At 38.3% G+C, this 22,403-nt stretch overlaps 1 protein-coding gene across 1 annotated transcript in view; it reads left to right on the top strand.

Moving 5' to 3' along the window:
* Window positions 1-645: 645 nt before the first annotated feature.
* LOC133978730 (EGF-like repeat and discoidin I-like domain-containing protein 3) overlaps window positions 646-22,403 on the top strand; it is an 88,031-nt gene continuing 66,273 nt past the window's right edge. The window contains exons 1-3 of the mRNA XM_062417033.1: window positions 646-826; window positions 1,031-1,060; window positions 13,359-13,487. Coding sequence (XP_062273017.1) covers window positions 646-826; window positions 1,031-1,060; window positions 13,359-13,487 — 340 coding nt within the window. The remainder of the gene's footprint in view (window positions 827-1,030; window positions 1,061-13,358; window positions 13,488-22,403) is intronic.

Consider the following 22,403-nt stretch of genomic DNA (forward strand, 5'->3'; position numbering starts at 1 on the left):
TCATTTCTTAATATTGGTTTGGATGCATTTGCAGCTGCATGAAATGCTGGCATCCATAACTGTCTCTCTGTCTGTCTCATGATCTATGTGGCCTTAACCCTCTCCATATGTTAATAACTCATTAGAATTCAGCACTGTGGATGAAAACATGGACATGGCATTGAATCATACTTTAATTAAGCTAGCGTACTCATTGGTAGGCAGCATCATTAGCTATTGAGAAATAAAAGACATGCATATTTAATCTGGTCTTTAGAGCACCATATCTGTGTATATCAAAGCCTTGTTTGCCCATCTATCCATCCATCCATCCATTAATCCATCAATCAATGCATACATACACACACAGGGTTTCACTGATATTATAGTGAAATTATTTATTTAGATTTTTTAGATTTCATGAGGGAATTTGTTCATCTAGTAAAACACCCCCACAACAGTAATGGCAGTCTAATTTGTCATCTCATGCATCTGATGCCCTTGGTCTTCTGCCTCTGCAACCGTGTCCAGATTTCTGGCACATTTTTTGGAGCAATTTTACATATGATGATGGAGACAGAGGGTTGTGGTAATGACAGTAGACTGGCCAAATCTCAGCCACGGAGCTGGACTGGAGCTTAGGAGCCAGGGATGCAGCAAGGAAGTATGTATGCCACAGGGGCTAATCCTACATTGGTCCAGAATGATAAACACGTATTAGTCAAAGGCCACCGACCAGGACGTGGCATAGTTTCTGCGTATGAATGGAGGATGGGCTCTGACACAGTGCCAGGTTACATTTCACAGCATCAGCGTGTGGTAGAGTCTTGTACCCTACAGGTAGCAGGTGGGTCTGCCTTTATGCTCCCTTGAATTTTAATGGGAAATGTTACTACCCATATGGTAGTGCATAGCGCAATTAATAATATTGTTGAATCAGGTGTGTTACATGCAGCTGCAGCATTGAATCTTGTGCCATAGTTGTGATAAAGCTAATATGAATTTCCTTTTCTTCCCCTCCTCCCTCTTTTTCTCTTCTTTGTCTCCACAGCGGCAGATGGTGAAGAACCGACTTCAGCAGGTGGGAATTTTTTATGCTTGCTAACATGAATTCCTTTCATTTGTTCGAATGTGTGCACGGTTGTGTGTGTATGTGTGATAGAGAGATAGAGAGAGAGAGAGAGAGAGAGAGAGAGAGAGAGAGAGAGAGAGAGAGAGAGAGAGTGAGAGAGAGAGAGAGAGAGAGAGAGAGAGAGAGAGAGAGAGAGAGAGAGAGAGAGAGAGCGAGAAAATCTTGGCCAAGCCCTTTCCTTCCTTCATTACCAGTGACACTAGTTTCTGTATCGACTCACTGATCATGCCTGGTCATCAGCATGATTATATCATTTTGTAGTATCCTGTTCATAGGAAAGTCCTATTGAAACCCCTTCTAATAGTGTGACTCATGAGAAATGTCCCCTTTCTGTCTGGCACAGAGTTTTGAGTCCAGTTAAGTCCAGTGATTGCTTTGCTTCATTACTTTTCACTGTGAGTGAAATGTTCTGAACACCTGAGGATTTTGCTTCATTTTCAGGGCTGTTTGTGAAAATTATTCTTGGTGTGCTTTAACGTTAACTTTATAATCCATTAACTTGAGTGTACAGCAATCTCAGTATCTCATATCCTTACTGTCATTTATCAAGAGCACAATGCCTCGCAGCATTAAATGCAACCCATTAGCATCAATTTGAATTTACAGTGTATCCGCTCCCTAAGGAGTCTATCAAGTGTCTTTCTAGCTGCTCTTAGTGGCGACGAGTAAATGGTACCATAGTTAAAGCTGGAGTGTGGAACTTCTACATATAGATGAACATCTGTTATACTCAAGACCTTGCCAAATGAGTTCACACAACACTGATTATGCCTATCACCGCCAGATAAATCTCTTTGTATTTCGCAGTATATGGAGTTTTTAAATCTTGTGTCTGGCATGATATTCCCACGCTAGTGCTTCAGTAGTGATGTGTTTTATGTCAACCAAGAAAGATTGTTTTCCCCTCAGATTTGCTGGTGAAATTACGTCATGTTTGGCATCCCGACCCATCCCGACATATCATGTCGGGTGCTCAGCTCTTGGCAAGACATAGTGGCATACTGGATGTACATGGCTTAAAATTGTTGTAATTTTAGCTGTAGGACTATTGATAGTTTTAGACAAATATTCGGAACGCCTATTCGGAAATGCTTTGAAGTTTTCGGAAGTACGAGGAGCCACTGGCTGGGTGAAATCAGCTGGTGGAGATACATCATAAAACACACATCGACAGTGTTTATGTAATTACTCTCAATGCCAGAAGGGGAAGTCAAAAGTTCTGCACTGCAGGTTTAAGTGAAGATGTGTGACTTACATTATTATACAGAAATGTTCTTGTTCCTTAGAGACCATATTTGGCATTCAGAAGTACTGCTTCTCATTATTGAAATAACTCATGTAACAGGAGTTTTATTACAAAAGCAAGACCACAGAGGACAACAGTAAACAAGAACCTGATTTATCTTCATCAGTGATGCAATTAAAATGTCACTTCAAATCCTGGAGAAGTACCGTAACTGACTTTCTAGTGCATCCTCAGCATCTAATTGTCTTTGTCTGTGCCTCTGTCATTAATATTAATCTCTGCGGGTTTGTTTGAGATCAAATGGGTTAAAACAAGAACGATTTATTTAGATAAGAAATCAAAGTTTGTTGTTGCAGTGCTGTCATGTTATCTCAAAGTCATATGAAAAAATAGAAAGGCATGTGTGAGCCTGCATGCGCACATAAACACACAATAAACAGAACACCAATGCTAACTTTTTCAATTAAAGTTTAATTTCACACAATAAGTTAAATTGAAATTTTAAATTTAAATGTCAGCATTAAAATGTCAACTTTTTTTCTAGCATACACATTAGAGTTTGATTATCTGGTGGCATAAATGTCACAAAATAGACAGACTACAGAGCTGAAATTCACATGACAATGTGGATGTGGAGATCAGTCACAATTGGAAAGTATGTAATCTTTGCTCTCACCATAAGAAATATATGAAATAATAACAACTGTTATTTATAATGTTTATACTGTATTAACTTAGCATAAATACACGGTTGCCCATAAAGTTGGAATAATTTTGTTGTCAGACACATTCCTCTTTTTATTTTCTATTTGTACACATCAGTAATCACCTTTGACCAGGTGCAATGAGATTGATCAATACAATTTTGAGAATATATACACTTTATCTATCAAGAATAAATCCAATTTTCACAATCATTTCATGGAAAGAGGTAAAAAATATTTTATTCCAACTTTATGGGCGACCGTGTATAAATAGCATAAAAATGTTTGCAAGAATAACAGCAATAAAACTCCTTGTTCCGAAGCTTCACACATTTCAGATAACAGGGAGAATGAGAGAAAATGGCACAAGAAATAATTATCGGATAACGACCCGAATTAGGTGTGACTTGCGACCACTGACCTGGAACTGGACTCAGTAAGAAAATAGGACAGGCTGATGTGGAAAGCCAAATTAATCATGACAGCTTTGAAGAATTTAGCATATCAGCTGTCTTTTTCATAGTCTTCACATCTTCAATCTACATATTCACACCCTTTGTCTTGGCTCATATACTGTAAAATGGGCTATTCTTCAACACATTTGCCACATATTTATTTTTAGTTCCTGTGTGCATTATACTCTGTCTATGATTGTATTCTTGCATAGTCTATGAGCATTAGCCCACCATCTAAACTGCAGGCGGTCTATACCATTTAAAATGAAAGTCTGAGGTTGAGGGAGGAAAATCTGCTTAGTGTGCTAAACATGACAGAATATTGGATTTCATTGTGTTGTCTGTCACAATCGAATAATAAAATGAAAAGATTGGCTACATTTTATCTGCTGGAGCTAAGGTGGGATCCGTTCTTTACCTCTAGGAAAATATATTCACATTGTGAGATATGGAAAATTCCTGATTACAATAAAACACAAATGACATGGGGAATTTACTGTAACTTTACATTTTTGCTCCCATAAAAATAGTAATAGTTCAGCTGAGAGTAACACTGACAAACATTAATTGGCTTAACTACCTCACCTTTTATATTGTTTAATGACGTGGTGTGAGGCTTTAATGTCACGTATTATATTACCACCAATGTAATTATTTTAATTCATTCTTAAATGTGATCTTGAATGTCAACGTATTCAATCAGCATCTTTTCTTAATGTTGTCTGATCAAGGTCAGAAAAATCTGCTCAGTGAAAGTAGAAAACATTTTCAGCTTATATAGCATATATATATATATATATATATATATATATATATATATATATAGTAAATAGGAAGTGATTTTAATGGGCACTAGTCTTTCATTACGCACCAAGAACCTTTAATGCTTAAAAAGCCACATTGAGAAGAAAATGTTCCCCTTCAAAATCAACTCTGAGAAATTTGTCCTCTCAGACTGTCACATGCTCAAAGCTCTACAGGGGCTTTCAGCTGCAGTGGATGTGCTCATCATATGCATAAGAGTGTCTTATTTTATGCTAAGCTGGAAGAGGCTTATTTCACTTAATCAAGACTGGGGGTGAGTCTGTGTCCGTTGGGAAAAGCAAGGTTTTGTTTGCTTATGGCTTCAGATACTTTGGTGTCGCTTTACAGATTGTGTACACATGGCGAAACACCTTCTGAGTTTTCGCCTATTAATTCTCAAATGACCACCTCTCAAGTATGCATTTAGCATATTTTCCACATGATTTTATCTTGTGATTAGTATGATTATCAAGTGGGGTTTTTTCCATATTATGTACATTTACATGTTTTTATGTCTTTTTTATGTGAAGCACTTGGTACACATAATATCTACGGTTGTAAAAAAACCTGTAAAACACAAATTAAGTTGTTTTTATTATTACATAGAAAATGTATTTTAAAGAAAAAATAGTTGTGCTGTCATCTACTTGCCATTGTTCATTTTAATATGTGTTAGTTTGATGTGTTCTTATGGTGGTTGTGTATTCCAGTACACTAAATGTTTTGCTTCACGCACATATCACACATGCTAACTTGCACTTAGACTTAATGTCTTGTTTCTGGTAACGTTCTCAGTTTACATTGAATGAAAGGGAAAATAAACATCTCAACTGCGTAATTGTCTTCTTGAAGTAGCATAGAATAAAGGGTTACTTTATTGTGGCATTTCTTTGTGAGTTAAATGTTTCATAGACTAAGAGTCTTGTGTAAATGTCTACCCTAACAACAGCCATTCAGATCCACAGTGTTTCTACTATTGGTAAAGCAACCCTAACATTATGCTTAGAGTTGCCTCACAGGTATGTAATGTGCAGCATGACAGCATGAAGAGGCTCTATGAAGGGCACATACCTGCTCACTAGTATTATTGCAAAAGGTCGGGGATAGGGTAAGCTGGGGAGGAGCGGGGGTGGGGGGAGGGCCCTCTCTGGGATGAACTTCACCGCAATGCTGCAGGTGCCCCAACAAATCCTATAAAAGCACAAGCCCTGTGGTCTCAAAATACTAGCGGATGCCACTGAGACTGCAAGCAGCAGCATAATTGGGCCTTAAGGTTAAGTGGATAACTAAGATGTGGTCTCAAAGCAGAACACAGAACAATAGATCTCCTTTGAACAGGTTGGAGCTGCTCTGTGTCTGATTGTTTGAAATCCTATTGCGTCTTCAAGTTAATTGCTTTTAGTATATACAATATGACATTGCTCACTAACATTACAATCATGGAAATGCCTTCTTTAGAGACCTCTGGGAGACAGGGACACCACTCTGACATTTCCATGACATTTAGTCTCTGACAAGACAACCTCCATTTCTGCCTGTCTCTGGATCCTTCAAGAATGAATCAGCATGACCTCTCAATTTGGTTATTTATTTGACATATTCCAAACCATTTTGTTTCTGCACGATTCTTACTGGTTTCAACTCTTAAGTGCATGTGTCTGACACTGTCAAATGCTGATAGACTGAAATGGCAGAATGGCAAGAGCACAGGAGAATAGGAGGCCATGGTCTCACTAAAAGCTTGAACATACGGAGCTTCATGCTGAGAGCACTGATGTAATATCGGTGGTACGGTGCCAACTTCCATCAGGCGAGGTGAAGGTTGGGTGCAGTGACCATGAGCATTTGAACCACTGAAGCCATCACATAAAACGGGGCTAGGTTAAAATAGATTTGACACAATTAGGCCATGTCAGATTTCTCTGTGATGTGCCTGGGTGCACATTCAAAGCTTGAGGAGCTTCAATGTAAATTTCACACTCTTGTGGCACGTGAAATATGTTCTTTTAAAATGTTATAAAAGTGTGACAAGGTTGTCGACAGGCTGGCTTGTCTGTATTAACTCAGCACTATGTGCGAGGCAGAAATTGCAAGTGAAATTCACCTAGGATAGCTTTTCCTGCAGGGGCAGGGATAGTGTTGTTCGGTGCAGCCGTCAAGGGAAGATCGAGTTGCGTGCAGATGCTTGTTTGTTGTTAGTAAAGAGTATTAAATTAAAGGCACTCTGTATTTGATCATCTGGCTTCATAAGCTGACCCACTTCACCGGGATAAGTAGAAATCTTTAGACAGACATCTAGTCAGTCAATAATGCTTTGTCTGACCTCCTCATGACCCCACCCAATAATGTAAAGGATATTGAGAGCAAGTAAACACCGGGGATAGTAGTAGCAAGACTTAATTCTTTTTTTTCTCCTTCTTTCAATTGTCATTCACAGCTGTTACATATCGTTCCCATTGTTTTTACAGAGGAATGTTTTCTCTGAGACTCCCTAATAGAAAAACTGAGTGAACAAGAGGCTTGGTACTTAATTATATTCCTCTTATGAAGTCAAGTGAGTATTAATACCTCAAGCTTTCCAGCTTCAGTGGTGCATTGTATTTTGTTTTGTAAACTATATCATTCATAAGGGGCTAATTTATAAAGTGCAGTATAATGAAATTAGTAATGCTCATAGAACAAGTCGGAACAGGTTAATGTTTGCGACAGCTGTCGGCTCAGATATAGGAGCACATGTGCAGCTTTAACCCTGAAAATGTCAGGCCTTTTGTGATTGATCCGCAAAGAAACAAAGGATGCATACTGTGTTTAACCATTGGTCAGGTTTTCACAGCTGATTGATTGGACTCTCTTTGCAGCCAGAAACGAAATCACAGCGCCCGTGCCGGGCACAACATGGCCTCACATCAATCACAGAGTGAGCGTTGGCTTGTACGGAGAAGCAGCTGACATTCATGCAAGAAAGCTGCCAATGTTTCCTCCAGATCATGCATCTCCCCGACACGTCTCACACAACTTACCTGCAGAGTGTAGAGGGCATCGACTGAGAGACCAGTGAGGTCTTCTCAGATGACGCACAATATCCACTTCCTTTGCTTTTCTTGGAAAAAGCTGCTTGTTTTCTTTTTAAAGTGTTGTGATGTGCAGTACAATACCTGCTGGTTCCATCATGCATGTCATTTGTTTTTGCATTCATACTTTACTGAAAATGGTCTGTTGGTGCAGTGAATTAATCAGATCATAATAGAGCTCTTTATTTCCCAAAATGGCAATACATGAATGGGAAATACAGCACTGCTAATATTTGAAAGCCTAATATATTTATTTTCAGTCTAGCAACCGCAGATTTACTTTGTTTGTTTGTTTGTTTACTTGTTTTTCCAGTAGGTTTTGAAAAAGGGTCTTGTAAATCTCAATCCACTGAGGACATGATAGCAACTATAGCATAGACTAAGAATTGGTGGCCCTTTGTTAGACACTAAACAGTCAACATTGCATCCAGAGTTTTGCGTTGGACAAAGGGATGAAAATTGCATGTTTGATCTCATGCAATTTCGTTTAAAGGCTTGTGGTCAGAGATTCAAAATATGGGAGGAGTGAAAGGAAATGTATACGAATATCCTCAGCGCCTGATTCGTCATTATTGATTGGCTGCTGCGTCTGAAATTTTGCCTCTGGGAAAAGCAGGTGTAAATTTGGACAGACAAATAGGGAAAAAAGAAACATAAATAAAGACAAAAGAGTAGCAATGCAACAACTTGCTGTGTCTCTCGCAATCTTACCTTTCTGAAACAGCTTATGTTTGACAGCAGGTCCGGTCTAGACTGGCTTAGTAAATATCCCCCATGGTGTTTTCCTATTGGCAAATTGGCATCCTCAGGCTGTGGATTAATTTCTATGAGTGCCACATGTCCCTGTGGGATCCAATCATGTGGCACATGATCACTCGCAATATTGTTGTTGTTACAGCCAATCAGGTTTTTTTTGTTGTTGCTTTTTTTTTTTCCCAACAAACTGGATGTAAAAATATGCAGCATTTCCCTCATTTTTAGTTTTGAATTGTCACCCAACTCTACAAATCACTGTATCAGCAAATCACACTGTTTAAAATATTGCTCTGTAGCATATTTCCTTTTATATCTAAAAAAAAATAACACATTTCTGACTAAAATGTAGCTGTCTCACAGAGCACACTCTTTCAGTATCTCTCTCACACATTAATTTTGACTCTCTCTCCTCCTTCCTCCCTTTGCCTACTTCCCTGGTTTTTTGCTCCTTTATCCACTCTCCATTAAGGAGGCTGTCAGTATGCCTTGGTTCGACTATAGATCGCCACGTCAAAACAGCCCTGAAAGCGCCCTCAGAGAGCGAGGCCTCTGTGAAGCTATTATACATTCCTCTGTTCAACTGATTAGCCACCGCTCTCATTATTACTGATACAGGTCCTGCCTTTGAAATGGTATGACTTCGATAGGATTACCTCGTTTGTAATTCATGTCCAGAGGCCTACTAATTCCAATGAGAGAACAATAATAAGCTTGCTTGTGGTATTTGTTTATTTATTTTCTTCACTGACTTTATTTTAAGCCTATATATTTTCTGGGTTTAGCTAGTCTTAAATAGTCGAACAGATGATGTAGTGTACAAGTCAAGGCCGCACCCGTTTACTTGACATTGTCAAGTTTTTTGCTCATGGCTGCTCATTTGTCAGATTGACTTAAGAGGGCATGTTAGTCTCACCCTTGAGACTTCTTCCTCTTGCTTATCACTTAAAATGAAATAAGAGCTTTCAAAGCACAGTTTACCTGTCAACAGTAAGATATTACTGTAAAAAGACTGGAATAGAAATTCTATCAAGAGACTGGAAGTTTCAAACACTCACAGAAAAGCAAATTAGTTTTACCTCTTCTGTTTCTTCTGTCAACCGACTTTTAAAAACTTTGGACTGACTGTACGTTATCACATAAACCACTACACTTTCTTTTGTTTGTTCAACATGCCCTTAGCTTTACCCATGCTTGCATTAATATCCAATGGGGGAGCTTTCCAAACTTTTTCCATCCAATCTCCTTCAACAAAGTTTTGACAGCCTCTGCACAGTTGTACAACCTGATGTATAAAAGATGAGACAGCTAGGCAGGTCCTTGAGTTATGAAACCAATAACCCTGCGTCAAGGCCTCATCATTTACATTTGGCCCCAACGCTGCAGGTTAGCCCTAGAGGGAGGTTTTTGATGGCACTAATATGGCACCAAGCTGTGGGCACTGCCAGCTAAGTAATGTATTGCTATGAGACAAAAAAAAGAGAGAGTGGTGAGACTCCTACTTTACTTTGTGATCAATAAATCATAAACAAAAAATACCAAGCCACACTGCTTTGCAAAAATTAAAAAAGCCTTTAATAAAGGAGCTCAGTGCCTACATGTTTCAACCATGGATGTATAACGAGATACAGTGTTGGGGGTAAGACACCATTCATTTGTATGAAAGTTGCTCAGTAGTGCATTACGCCAAAAAATCCACTTCCTGCTGTAAAGACAAATTACCTAGATGAAAATACACTGTGCAAGCTTTATGGCCCAATGCACCCATAGAGCATGTTCACTAGGGACTTCTGCTTGGTGAGACAGCTAACCTCTTACCAGCCCTAGACTTAATAAATGTGATCCAATTCTGATATTGAAACTAATCATTTTGCCGAGGTTGAGACACAGCTGATTTTCAGACATCTCTTTGAAAATGTAAGACTATGAAAAAAAAGTACTTTTGGGCCCAATACATTGTAATTACATGGTTTGGCCACTATGTCAAATTGGCTTAAAAGCCCAGCGCTGTTACTGTCAGTCATCTTTAGTGTCCTGTATCTTTGGCTGAACCGGCCACAGACCAGCCAAATAGCCCCGAATGTCCGCCACTGGGTCACTGATTGAGTGATGAAGCTACACTATTGGTTGAACAGCCCAGTGTTGGAGTTTCTCCATTGGCCATTGCCCTTTTAAAATAATCGGTACAAACTGTTTTTATTAAGTCCTCAGGACGCTTTTACAATGGCGCCTCAAGCGCAGCTCACTCTCAGTGAAACTGAAAGTCCCAAAATAAGTTATAAGATAACACATTTACCCACTTAAGCATCTCACATGGAAGATAGATACAAAGAGATGCAAAAGATCAATTTTGCCAGCCTGCATGGCAGTTAGCAGCTAGTTAGCATGGCCAACATCATTAGCATCACTGTGCCATTCTGTGTTTAGTCCATAGACTGTATAAAAATAAGGTTTAGCCAGTTTGTCCTGGTTTAACAGCACTGTGCTGGGCAGGTGGCAGGTCTGTTAAATGTGTTTGTGTTCTCTGAAAGATGTCACGGCCCTGATTAAGTCACACAGCTGACATACACTTATCCAAGCATGCTAATCCTACGTAAACATATACTGTAGATGAGACAGTATGTTTACAGACATCTGCAGAAACAGAAACAGCAGGAGTAATCAGGTCATTTGAATAGTTATTATTAAAATTAAAATAATTCTCCTTCAAATCAGACATCCAAAGATAAGTAGAAAGTATCCCCCGCGCCCTTTGTCTCGCTAACATAGCTTAAACATGTCGTGTCATATGCTACTTCAGTACTTCAGAAAATGTTAGATCAACATTTAATATTCAGGAACATTTTTGACATTACCACAGACTATCCCTGTCACAAATTGGGCACAATTTCACGTATTCACTGGTCCAACCATACACTAGGTTTTGACCAGGTATTGTTTGGTTATGACTTATTGATACATTTAATTCAATTAAATTGTATTCATATACCACCAAATCACAACAAAAGTTATATCAAGCCATTTTTCACACAGAGCAGGTCTACACCGTACTCTTTAATCACAAAGCAAAGTACAAGTCTAACCTCTCTCTTTGTTTCATGATATGTCCTTGAATCCAAAGAGCACCTGTTTTTTGATACCTGCATTTATGAAGTAGCACTCTTCAGCCAATCTACTGGCATTTACTCTTTGTATAACATATTGCTGTGTCATATGCATTTGGCCATTATAAGTTTGAAAGCAATGATTATCATCATTGGCCCCAAAGAGATAACATTAAGAGGGGAATGTATTAAACACATATACACACACATACATACACACACAGAACGCGCTCCAACTGAGTTATTAATCATTACCAGCATTACTTTTTCTTTCTTTCTTTGTTTTTCTTTTATTGATTAAATTATTTTCTTTTGTTTTCTAAATCCCCAAAGCATGAATTCACTAGCGGCTACAAAGCTTCCCAGTGTTCTCTACACCCAAACATTGAAGAGGAAACAATGGTGATGATGAATGGGCCGCTGCATACAAAGCAAGATTGCATAATATGCTTAGTGTATATGAATATGAATCCCCATGCAAATTAGTGTTTGGCACATGGGGGCCATTTCTGCACCGAACTGCACTGACCCGTGGACAGTGCACGGCATACATTGAGAACCCTTTGATTTTAGGTAGGAATGCTTAACTCTTGTAATCTATTTTGTGTGAAAGAACAACATGTGGAAACTTTTACAAGTGGGCCAGCATTCAAAATGACTGGAGGCTCTGAATACAAATAAAAGCAAAACGATTTTTTTAAAATGCAAGAAAAAAGAAAAATCTGTCAATATTATTTGAAGGCAAGTTCGGTTAGCAAAGGAAGCCTGGGTGCAATAGTTATATTTTCCATACTAAGCTATTTTATCAAGTTTTCTAATTAAATGTAAAGTAACTAAATGTAATGGAAACTTACTACAACTACTCCTGTTGAGTTCACGTTGTGTACTAAGAGCACAGAGAGAGGTCTTCTTACACTTCTCTGCATGCTATGGTTTAATTTCCGTTACACACTAGCTACTGATAATCAACCTCTCTAAATGTGTCTTATCCTACACACAAGAATACACTCACTGTAACCAAACTGAGATACATTTTTAAATGTAGAAACAAACATTATTTTTGAATGTTTATTTCTTTAGTCTGACATAAAGTTACCAACCAAAAAGGGTCAAACATTGATGTGAGAGCTCTCAGTAGCATCCAGGGCCTTTTGTAACACTGTCTTGGATTGTCCTGTTACTGTATATTAAACCTTATGTTATTCAAAGAAGAAGTAGCAGCATCAATGGCAGAAGGTCAGTTATTAATTATCCAGTGAGCCTGTGCCTCATACCCAGTGGAGCAGGAATCCATGCAATCACTCAAGCAAAAGCTATTTCAGAGAAAAGAATGTTTTTCAGCGTAGAAAATAAATACAGTGCACTATTTATAATTGGCCTTCTCAGGAGATGCAAAGACCAAAAATAAATTGTGCATTATGGTGTCTACTTCTCTATTTATTTAAAAATAAACAGTTGTTTCTATTGTAACAAATAACTTACTTAATTGCCTACTGTGTTTTGGATTCATTGATATCATCAATGTTTCTGTCTCTTACTTAGGATATTCCACTTAGTATTCTGCCAACAAAATGTGGTTGAGCAACTCTCCTCTGCAATCTCTGCTCTCGTATGCGTGTGCATGTGTTGGCATGCATACTTTTCTGTATATATAGCTGATACAGCTCTAGCTTGAAGCTAGTCCTTGCTCTCCATTTAGCACTGCGAGGATGAAGTCTTGCCTTCCTGTAGGGGACATATTCAATGATTTTTAGATGGTGCCTTGGGCTGCCCTCCAGACCAAAGAGACCAGCAGCAGACACTGAAAGCCACTCGCTCTCCTGTCATCCTCAGTTTTCTGCCTGTCAAACAGTTTTACTTACACACTGTCTTACAAGATCTAACTCAGTGTAATTTATTCATTCAAACTTTTTTTTTCCCCAAGTGCACAGCCAATGTACAAATTTGTTTTTTGTCTTGTTTTTTTTTTTTTTTTGCGTGCTACACCAGAGTGAATTTATTACCTTGAACATTGTGTGCTTTAAATGAGAAAGTAAAAGTTGTTGGCCAGTTTTTATAAGTGACATGAAACACTGTTTTGTTTTGTTTTTTTCCTTCCTTTTCCATACAGGACCATGCCATCCAAATCCTTGCCACAACAGAGGGACATGTGAGATCAGTGAGACCTACAGGGGCGACACCTTCATTGGCTACGTCTGCAAGTGTCCACCTGGCTTCAGTGGAGTTCACTGCCAACACAGTAAGTCAGACCACTTTTGTTGTTGTCTAAAACCTTGAAAAAGTGAAATAAACTCTCTCAACAGTGAATATTAAATAATAGAGATCATACTATTTATCCTTCTTCACATTCCCATGATGAATGATTTGTCTGTTTGATATGGAGGTTTTCCAACACAAAAAAAGACCTTGAGCGGTGAATAAATGTTGAACAGCTGACAGGAAGTAAATCATTTTTGAAAGGATGAGTTCAGCAAAATGGTCGGGGTTTGGTAGTGAAAAGAACTGCTGAACTTGCTTCCTTTTGTTGAGCATGCTTTTAATAAAGGTTAGTGTCAGAAGGTTTTTGCTGCCTATGAGATAATACTTGAGGTTAGGCCAGGAGCATTGTCCTCAGCCTCTTTAAACTGACTTTCTGAACTCTGAAGCCTCTAATGTCCTGAAAGTTGGCACAGGGATAATCACTATCATAGATGTAGGGTACAAGAATGGGGGTTTGGCCAACATCCTTGCAATTTTGGTAATCAGAAGAGCAGAAATAGTTTACATTATCATTGGAAATCACCCATTATTCCAATGCATTTTGCTAAAACTTGCATTTTAAATTTAAATGGGATGAAAGTAACTGGCAGGTGTGTCAAAATGAAAGGGTTTTATTATTAATCTCAAAGAGGGTATCTACAGTATGTACTTCCATCTAATGTTGCTATTTCTGCTAGTGTTTGCATTATACCACGATCAGACTACACAAATTCAGCCCAATTTTGTCATTGCCGACAATTTTCCAGCATCAGGCCCAATTGTTACTTGTTGTCTAGCATGGCAGAACTTTCTGTAATTTCCTTGACATCTCCTATGATGTGTTCCTTGATGTTGACCAACAGGATGAAATAGTGCACAGTAAGTAAGTAAACACAGATGCAGGAAGCCAAAGCTGTCCATCGGCTGTCCAGCAGTATTGTCTCAGACATTTCAGATTATTTCAGTTATCTATGTCACTATATAGTTTTTCAGTTATAACCGAAATCTAGAAAACGGCCACTGATGACTGACAGCAGGTTTTCCTGCCTGAATCCGTCTGTGGAGGAGGTGGAGATGGGCTGTTGTGCTCCCTGCTGTTAGTATACTTGGAGCCAGGAACAATTGTAAAAAAAATACACACATCCCACAAAAGTGGCAACTGCTTGCTACAAAATTACAAAATAAGAGGCCTTAGTAGTATATTAATGATATATTGTATGATTTTTTTATGGATTACAGACACAAAAACACAAATTTAAACTATAATATGTTGAAGTGAAAACATGCATTTCCATCATAGCCTCAAGATGTTAAAATACATATAACAATGACATATATAAATGATAGAAACAACAAGGAGCAACTGGAGTGAGGTTTTTTGGGTTTGGTTTTTTTTGTGGGTTTTCTTTTAAATTTTAGAACAATCAAGTCATTTTTTCTCTAAAGCAGTCTGTTTCACTTTAAAGTATTCTCAGCAGTATTTACTGTCTCAGCAGTTTTGAAATCAATTTCACAGCAAATATTAGAGAGTGTCAAGTCTTGCTTGTGTCAATAGAACTTGCAGCGCCTCTTACTAAACAGTCTGTTATTTACTGTCAGGAAGAGAAACTTAGATAATGTGTCAATTTATCTGAAATAGAAAGACTGTAATATAACAGACAGAATCATCAACAGCCAGCGAGAAGGAGTACAAATACACAAGTAAAGCATATAATTTATACATTCCTATCTTGCCTTGTGCATTTGTAAAAGATCCCAGGATTTGGAAATAGCTTGTAGCTTTGTCTGTAAGTGCTAAATATTTCTAAATCCTGCAGTGTGATATACAGGCCAAGTCCTGTGGCTGCCCTGCCTGTATGTGCTTGGCTGAGCATTGCATTAGCCTGCACAACACAGTTGTCCTTCATCCCAGGTGTGCTTGTCAGTAATGGAAAATGATATTAATATTATGGTGCAAACTGTGTGATGAAATGGATCCTTATTGGTTTGAAAGAAACAGATTGATATATAAATATATGAGAAAGAGATAGATAGAGAGAGAGAGAGAGAGAGAGAGAGAGAGAGAGAGAGAGAGAGAGAGAGAGAGAGAGAGAGAGAGAGAGAGAGAGAGAGAGAGAGAGAGAGAAAGGAATAGATGTGTTAAACAATACTCACAGAAACCTTTTTTCTACCTCAGTTCTACCACACCTACAGTACACCAAGGTTAAATATGACAACAGTTTAGGAGTAATATGTGCTATTATTTTGAGACATTACTGCCATTGTTTTTTTTTTGTATTTGTCTCAGGCCAGAATTGTGAGCAATTGGCTAGCATCCATGTCATAATTCAGTTATTGTTTCCTATTAAGTCCTTAGAGTGGTGGAGAAACTGATTTGATATGGGCTGAATGCACTAATGTCTGCCAATTTTCCTCACGGCCATTACAGTTGAAAGCAAGCGAGTGGATGAGAGAGAGAGAAAAAATAGAGAGGGAGAATTCTGTATCTGAAGGCATTAATAATCAAATCTAGTGCCTGGATAATTACTGCAATTAAATGATAAAGGCTCATAAATAATTGTTCCTTTTTAGAATGACAGCTGAACTGACTTTGTTATGGTATGGTGTTGGCTTTTAATTGATGACATGCTTAATAGAAAGCATAAAAGTGGGAAAGAAATATTAGATACAAGGTGACAAGACACAAGACAAAAACAATGGCTTTCAGTCATGGATAATAAGTGTTGAATGAATAGCTCCTATTATAATAATTAGATTATGATTTGATTATTTTGACTGCTGATGACAATTCTGAACTAACTTAACTAACATCTACTCAATCTGTCAATATGGATAATAAGTCTTTTTGTAAGCTCCCAGCTGTTGAAACAGAATGGATGACTGCTGCTTGGAATAATTTCTATTCATTGTAAAATAAACCAACACTAAGAAAACAAATTCCCTGACTGTTTTTTAAGTTGGATTCAAACTGGAAATTGTATCATAATGTATAATTACTGTTAGTATGTTTTTCATCTCTGTCTTCCACATTTGGTACACGGTATGGTCAGTGGTTCATGTTCTGGTGTCAGACATGTTCTGGCGCCCGACTTTCTAAGATTACTGGAAAATACCGACACATTGGATAAGAATACTTGGCAGGGCCCCATATGCATAGATCATATTCTGTCTATGTTACTTCTTGGGAAATACCTGACATGCCAGCAAGACTATATATGCTATTCGCTCTCGGTCACTGAGTATCATCACAATTGTATCTATCCTGCATGCTGTCTGATGATCTGGACTCGTATTAAAACGTGCATTAAGAAAGAACTCTTGATTCTTTGATCTTTGTATCTTCAAGATCATCACAGAAACACCTACCGACAATGTTACAATTTAACTTAATTTCAGGAGAGAAACATGCCATAAAGCAAAGTTTAAGTTCAATGGGACATAGGTGCCAACAGGCAGTGCACAGAGGCAATGCATAAAGTGCATGAAAGTTGATTTTTGTTTTTTGCGTTTTTTCCCCAGTCTTATCAGGTGCATAGGTGTTCACGAATTCTCCTTTTTAAGAATATGTTAGTCTACTGTTTAGCTGTAATCTGACAAGGTCTGTGATGCGGTCGCCATTCTGTAAACACTGAGGGACTTCTATGCACTAACCTGTATGTGCAACCTGACCAGCCAAAACAAAGAGCTCAACATGCACAGAGGGGGTATGACTCATTCTATGCTCAGGTCACCATTACTCCACTATATCTTTACATAGCATATAGCTGTTTGCTGACATCTAGTGAGGCTTTAAAGATTGAAAGGGAATCTGTGGATCGAATGGAGTTTGGTAATCATTCCAACACTCAGGCACTACTGAAGAGAAGAGTCTGGCTAGCAATTTAAGGCCCTGTAGTAAATTGTAGTGGTTCTACCTTCATGTAACATCTAATCAAATGTTTTAACCTCGATGTTTGATGTTTTGTTTACTCTGTACTATACAGACACATAACATACAGCATGTGTAGGCCAGCCCTGGCTTTTCTTCTGTTGCTCTTACTGTCTCCTTACTCTGTCAGAGCCAAATCCAATTTCACACCTTGTAACGTTATCCTAAATACATGCACTACATATCGTGCTTGTTAGAGCTGTTTTATGATGCTTTGCCAGGATTGGTGTTGCATATGGACAAGTAGGATAAGTACAAGTTATTTCAGACTTCTTTGATGGGGAGCTATTGTGTATTGTGCACAGCCGCCTTTACCTCACAAAAGATGTTGAGATTTCAGCATTCAGGAAATATGTCAGACAATCACAGCTGAAAGTGATGGCAGTGTGCAGTCACAGCAGGCCCACATTAAATCCAAAATGTTACATGTTTTAATTTCACTGAGGACTTTATATGCAATTTTATATGCATACGCAACTTTATATGCAAGTAAATCTCATAGTATCTTGTTTGCATCTTGTATCCAGTTTATAAAATCTCATGGATTAAATATTAAATTTGTGTCTTGTAGATTTGTGTTAGTAATGTGCTTGTGCTTCACTAACTCTTTTACTCAGTTAGATACTGTTTTATACCTGTTTTAAATCAGTCCAATTCCCAACACCATCTGAGAAATCCAGGTTTAACTTCGCTTTAATGTCACTACTTTTATTATGAGAGCCCTTATTGTCGCAAAGTCATTCATCTTTCAAATAGAGTAGTATCACTTCCCTGTGGTGAAAAACAGAACAAGTGCCACATTATTGGGAAAGGAGCCAAACACTGTAATGAACTATCACAGTGTGAAGATAGGGACTGATTGCCTCAGTCTCATCACAAGGTTCCAGAGCATCTTTAGGGTGCGTGTTCTCAGTTTATCAAGGGCATAAGGAGTATAAACTATTTGTATATTTATTGGGGAAGTGTTTTATTTCTCTACACAGAAATTTGCAGTAATCTCTCACCACATACAGTCTTGTGTAATCAGGTTGACACAAAAAGCTAAAATCCTATCTTGGAAAGTAGGCATATTAGATGAAGACATAACCCTGTTCTCTCTTTGCATATAGAAGCTTGATCACAAGTTTGTCTGGTTGCTTGTTTACTCTTTTTCAAAGATGTTGGTTTTGTCTGGTTCCTTTTAGTTCTCACTCAGTGATGTTGAATGTGGAGCTCAGTGAAAATCACACTGAAATGTAAAGCTCACTGGGGAACTGTTTCCAGATAGTGTGAGCCAATGTGTTAAAGCTTGTTATTTATGCACATACACAGACACTTAAAAAAGAATGAAAGAATGAATAAGTTAATTTGGTCAAATTGTCTCTTAGATGGTGCTAACTCTGTGACTCACTTTCTTTCCATTCATGATGTGGACATTCTTTGAACAGATTCCATCTTGCTCTGTGATCAATACATGTCTTTGCCTTTCTGAAATACACCAGCAGCGTAGGATTGACTGAGGTTAAATGTAGGATGTGTGAGGATTTTTTTTTTCCAGAGTGGCCCTGTATTTGATCATGTATCGACAGTTGCTATCATGCTGTATTAGCCCCGCTTCCTCCGCAGCCTCTTGCCACAGGATAATCAGCCAGTGTTTATGGCTTCGGCCAAATGTAAAGCCGCTAGGAGCCATTACTGTTAGTCAATTCACCTGGGGCAGATCACAGACTGCCTTTCATCAGCACAAGAGAGAGAAACTCCAGGATAGGAGAGACTCCATAATGGCTCACTTTGTGCTTACTCTTACTCTGGTACCACATTTAAGACTGCATTAGTGACCTGTTCACTGTATTTTGCAGCTGCTAAGGAAGTGTCCAGTGGTGCCATTTCCTCTTCCTGTTTATCCCCTCTGACCACTCACTTTTATAGAGAGTTTGACTTATTTTCTACCCTCATCTGTTTGTTCAGCTAACTTTACTGCTTTAGAGTAAGATAATAGCATAGCAAAGCTCAAGGCAGCATGAATGTGTATTAAAAAGACAGTTATGTACATCTTAACCCTTAAACATTTTACAACAATAGACTATTTGTCAGCCAGAAGGCAGAAGGCAGCAGCAGACAGTTTCTCCCGGCCCGCAGTCAGCCCTCTTCACTTTACCAGCACTCCTTCAAGTGTTTACATACCTGCACCTCTTAAGCAAAAAGTGACTTGCCCTTCTCAAATCTGCCACTGGAGGTGACTTTGTAGCAGTGAATCTACACTTGTGATGGCAGATGGGAGGGGGCTCTTGTCGGCTTATCTTCTGCTCATCCCATGCAGGCCACTGAGGGGGGACAGTGGTTGAGGCAGGGAAAGATTTGCATGCTTGTGGTTTTCTGCTCCTTCTCGCTCGGCGGCTGTTAATCTACTTCTGACTGTGAAGCTCCACCATGGAAGTCACTTACAGCAAAGATCACAGAGAAGAAGGAAGATTTCCCTCTTAAAATGTTAATCACATCTCACCTTTCTTTAAAACTGTAGAGGGTAGTTTTCTGGAAAAGTCGGGTTGTTTTTGGGTTGTAAATAATTTTTTTTTTTTTTAAAACAAAGCTTCTAAAATAAATTGTCTGATCTAGCTTTAAGTAGAGTCAGTATGTGCTTTAAACAGTGATACTGTATGTAGCAGTAAACTTTTAATTAAAGTTGAAATGATTCATACTGTGACAAGATCAGTTCTCACAGACCTATTAATATGTTTGGAATTTACACCCCATCAACAGTTTTAGCACCATCACTCCTGGAGACAGCATACAGGAAGCCAAACTTGTGAACTGAGTGTTTGTTTGCTCTTCTGTTCTTAGTGAATGTTGTTTTGCAGCAGAAAATAGGCCCATAATTTCAGCAAATGATTTTGCAAATTGCCACTGTGTCCACAAAATCAGCTTCCTGTTCATCTCAGAGGTGCACCTCCACAAAGTGCTTGTTGTTATTTTTTTTATTGCTCCGGGGGAAAGTTGTTCATGTACAGAAATCTACTAACTGTCTTAGATCGTGTGAGCAGTATATAGCTGAATTTTGTTTTAGGGCGGATTTCCACTTTTGAGTTTCAAAAAATGAAGTTCTGGGGGCAGGCTTAGCTAAATGGATTAAGATTGATTTAAGTACAAGTAAAAGTTAGTGGAAAAGTTTGTTAAAGAAAAACTTTTTTTTTCCCACGGTAAACAGGCGGAAGGAGTACTTTGTTTGAAAGTTAACCAATTTTGAAAATAAACAGAGGCATAGGTTTAGTCATAGTGCCTGAGGTCTGTTCTTGTAGGTATACATCTCTCTCTTCTTAAGAGCCTCTGGGTTACAAGAGTTGGGAAGTATTACTGAAATTATGCTAATCTTCACACCAGTTTTATTTTTATATGCATAAATTAGCATGGTTAACTTTTTAGCACCAGTTAGTTTTTTCAGAATAACTTATACTTATTGCAAAACGTAGGATTTTAAGCTCTTCTTTGTCACTAAAAAAACTTGCACACACAACTGGCGAGTGTGTTTTTTTAATTTAAATGAACTGTCTTTAGTAGCAGCTTGCCAATACAGCAGCATTTCATAGTTTTTATTTAGGTCATTCATTCAAGACTCCCATATGTATTTACTTCAGTTTCCTATTTTGTAAAATTCATCAAAAAATGTTTATCTTGCGAGTGCAGATTCGCTCTTGCTAGTTTCCCAAGGTCATCATTGTATCACAGAGCTAAAAATGGGCCTCACTACTTTAAGTACCCACGGAACTATTGTGAAGGCAGGCAGCCTGGAGACTATCCCCACTGCTCCATTACTGTGATGTAGAGCTGTGTGGAGGACATGGCCATTTCCTGACAACCTCTCAACATCTCATTCACAATCCCACAGCCCACCCATTGCTGCTCACTCTGTGGCCAGAGAGCTGCATTTACATGAACAGATGTAGAGGATCCTGGGGGAGGGTCCATAGTCCAAACATCCAAAGAAGCAACCACAATCATGCAGCCAAACCGACAGACGCCATTGATCAACAACTCATGGCTGCGTGTGTCTACTCTGCACCCTCTCTGTCTCACAGGAGGTTCTGCAGATCAAAATGGGAAGACGGATGTGCTTGTGGGCTGGCCGTCCTGTTGTTTTAGCTCAATGCACAGTTTGTCTTTCTTCCTTCAAAGCACCACACATTTCTGTCACTGTAAAGTACCTTTTTATGTGCCGGTTCAGTCATAATCTGGTCAGGCAATACAGCGTTTAGATGATTTCTTTTTTCCCCTCTCATATTTCTGTGCAGAAATAGAGATTGGTGTCTAAAACAGCTTTAAAACTACTCGTGGGATCTTCAGAAACAAAGCATCAGCCTCCACTTCTCTTTTACATCACATGACTCTAGCAGTTCTTTCTTTTAGGTTTCATTTCAAGTTCTATCTCGTATTTGGGTGGGGAAAGACTAAATAATGGAAGGAAAACAAGAAAAAGAAAAAGTGGAAAAAAAAGAAATCAGTTGCTTTTGTTATCATACTGTCAGTGAATAGTTTGACCTTTTACTACTTCATTATTATGATAATATTTTGCCTAAATAATTATTGTAGGCAGATATAGATAAAATCATATATCACAATATTTTATACCAAATACCTCAGTATCGATAGTGAAACAATATTGTAAGGGTGAGTATTGGTGCTTTCACAAAATATTTGCACAATGCAATTTTTGATAAATAATCATCAGTAATTTGGATATAATGACAAAGTAGGTAAAGGCAAGTAACAGAACAACTACAACAGTCTGGTAAGTTCAGAAAATTACATAATTTTATTGTAATGCAGCCTTTAAAACCAGGAAAAGACAACACTTCTGCCGTATCACGATATTACGATATCCAAATTCTAAGACGAGATGTAGTCTCATATCACGATACTGATATAATATCGATATATTGCCTAGCCCTAATTTATTGATTATTTTCTTTTGTTAATATGTGGTGGTGAGTAAACTAAAGTCTGTGATAATTAATC

This window comes from Scomber scombrus, chromosome 4 (genome assembly GCF_963691925.1).
Source record: "Scomber scombrus chromosome 4, fScoSco1.1, whole genome shotgun sequence".
NCBI lineage: Eukaryota > Metazoa > Chordata > Actinopteri > Scombriformes > Scombridae > Scomber > Scomber scombrus.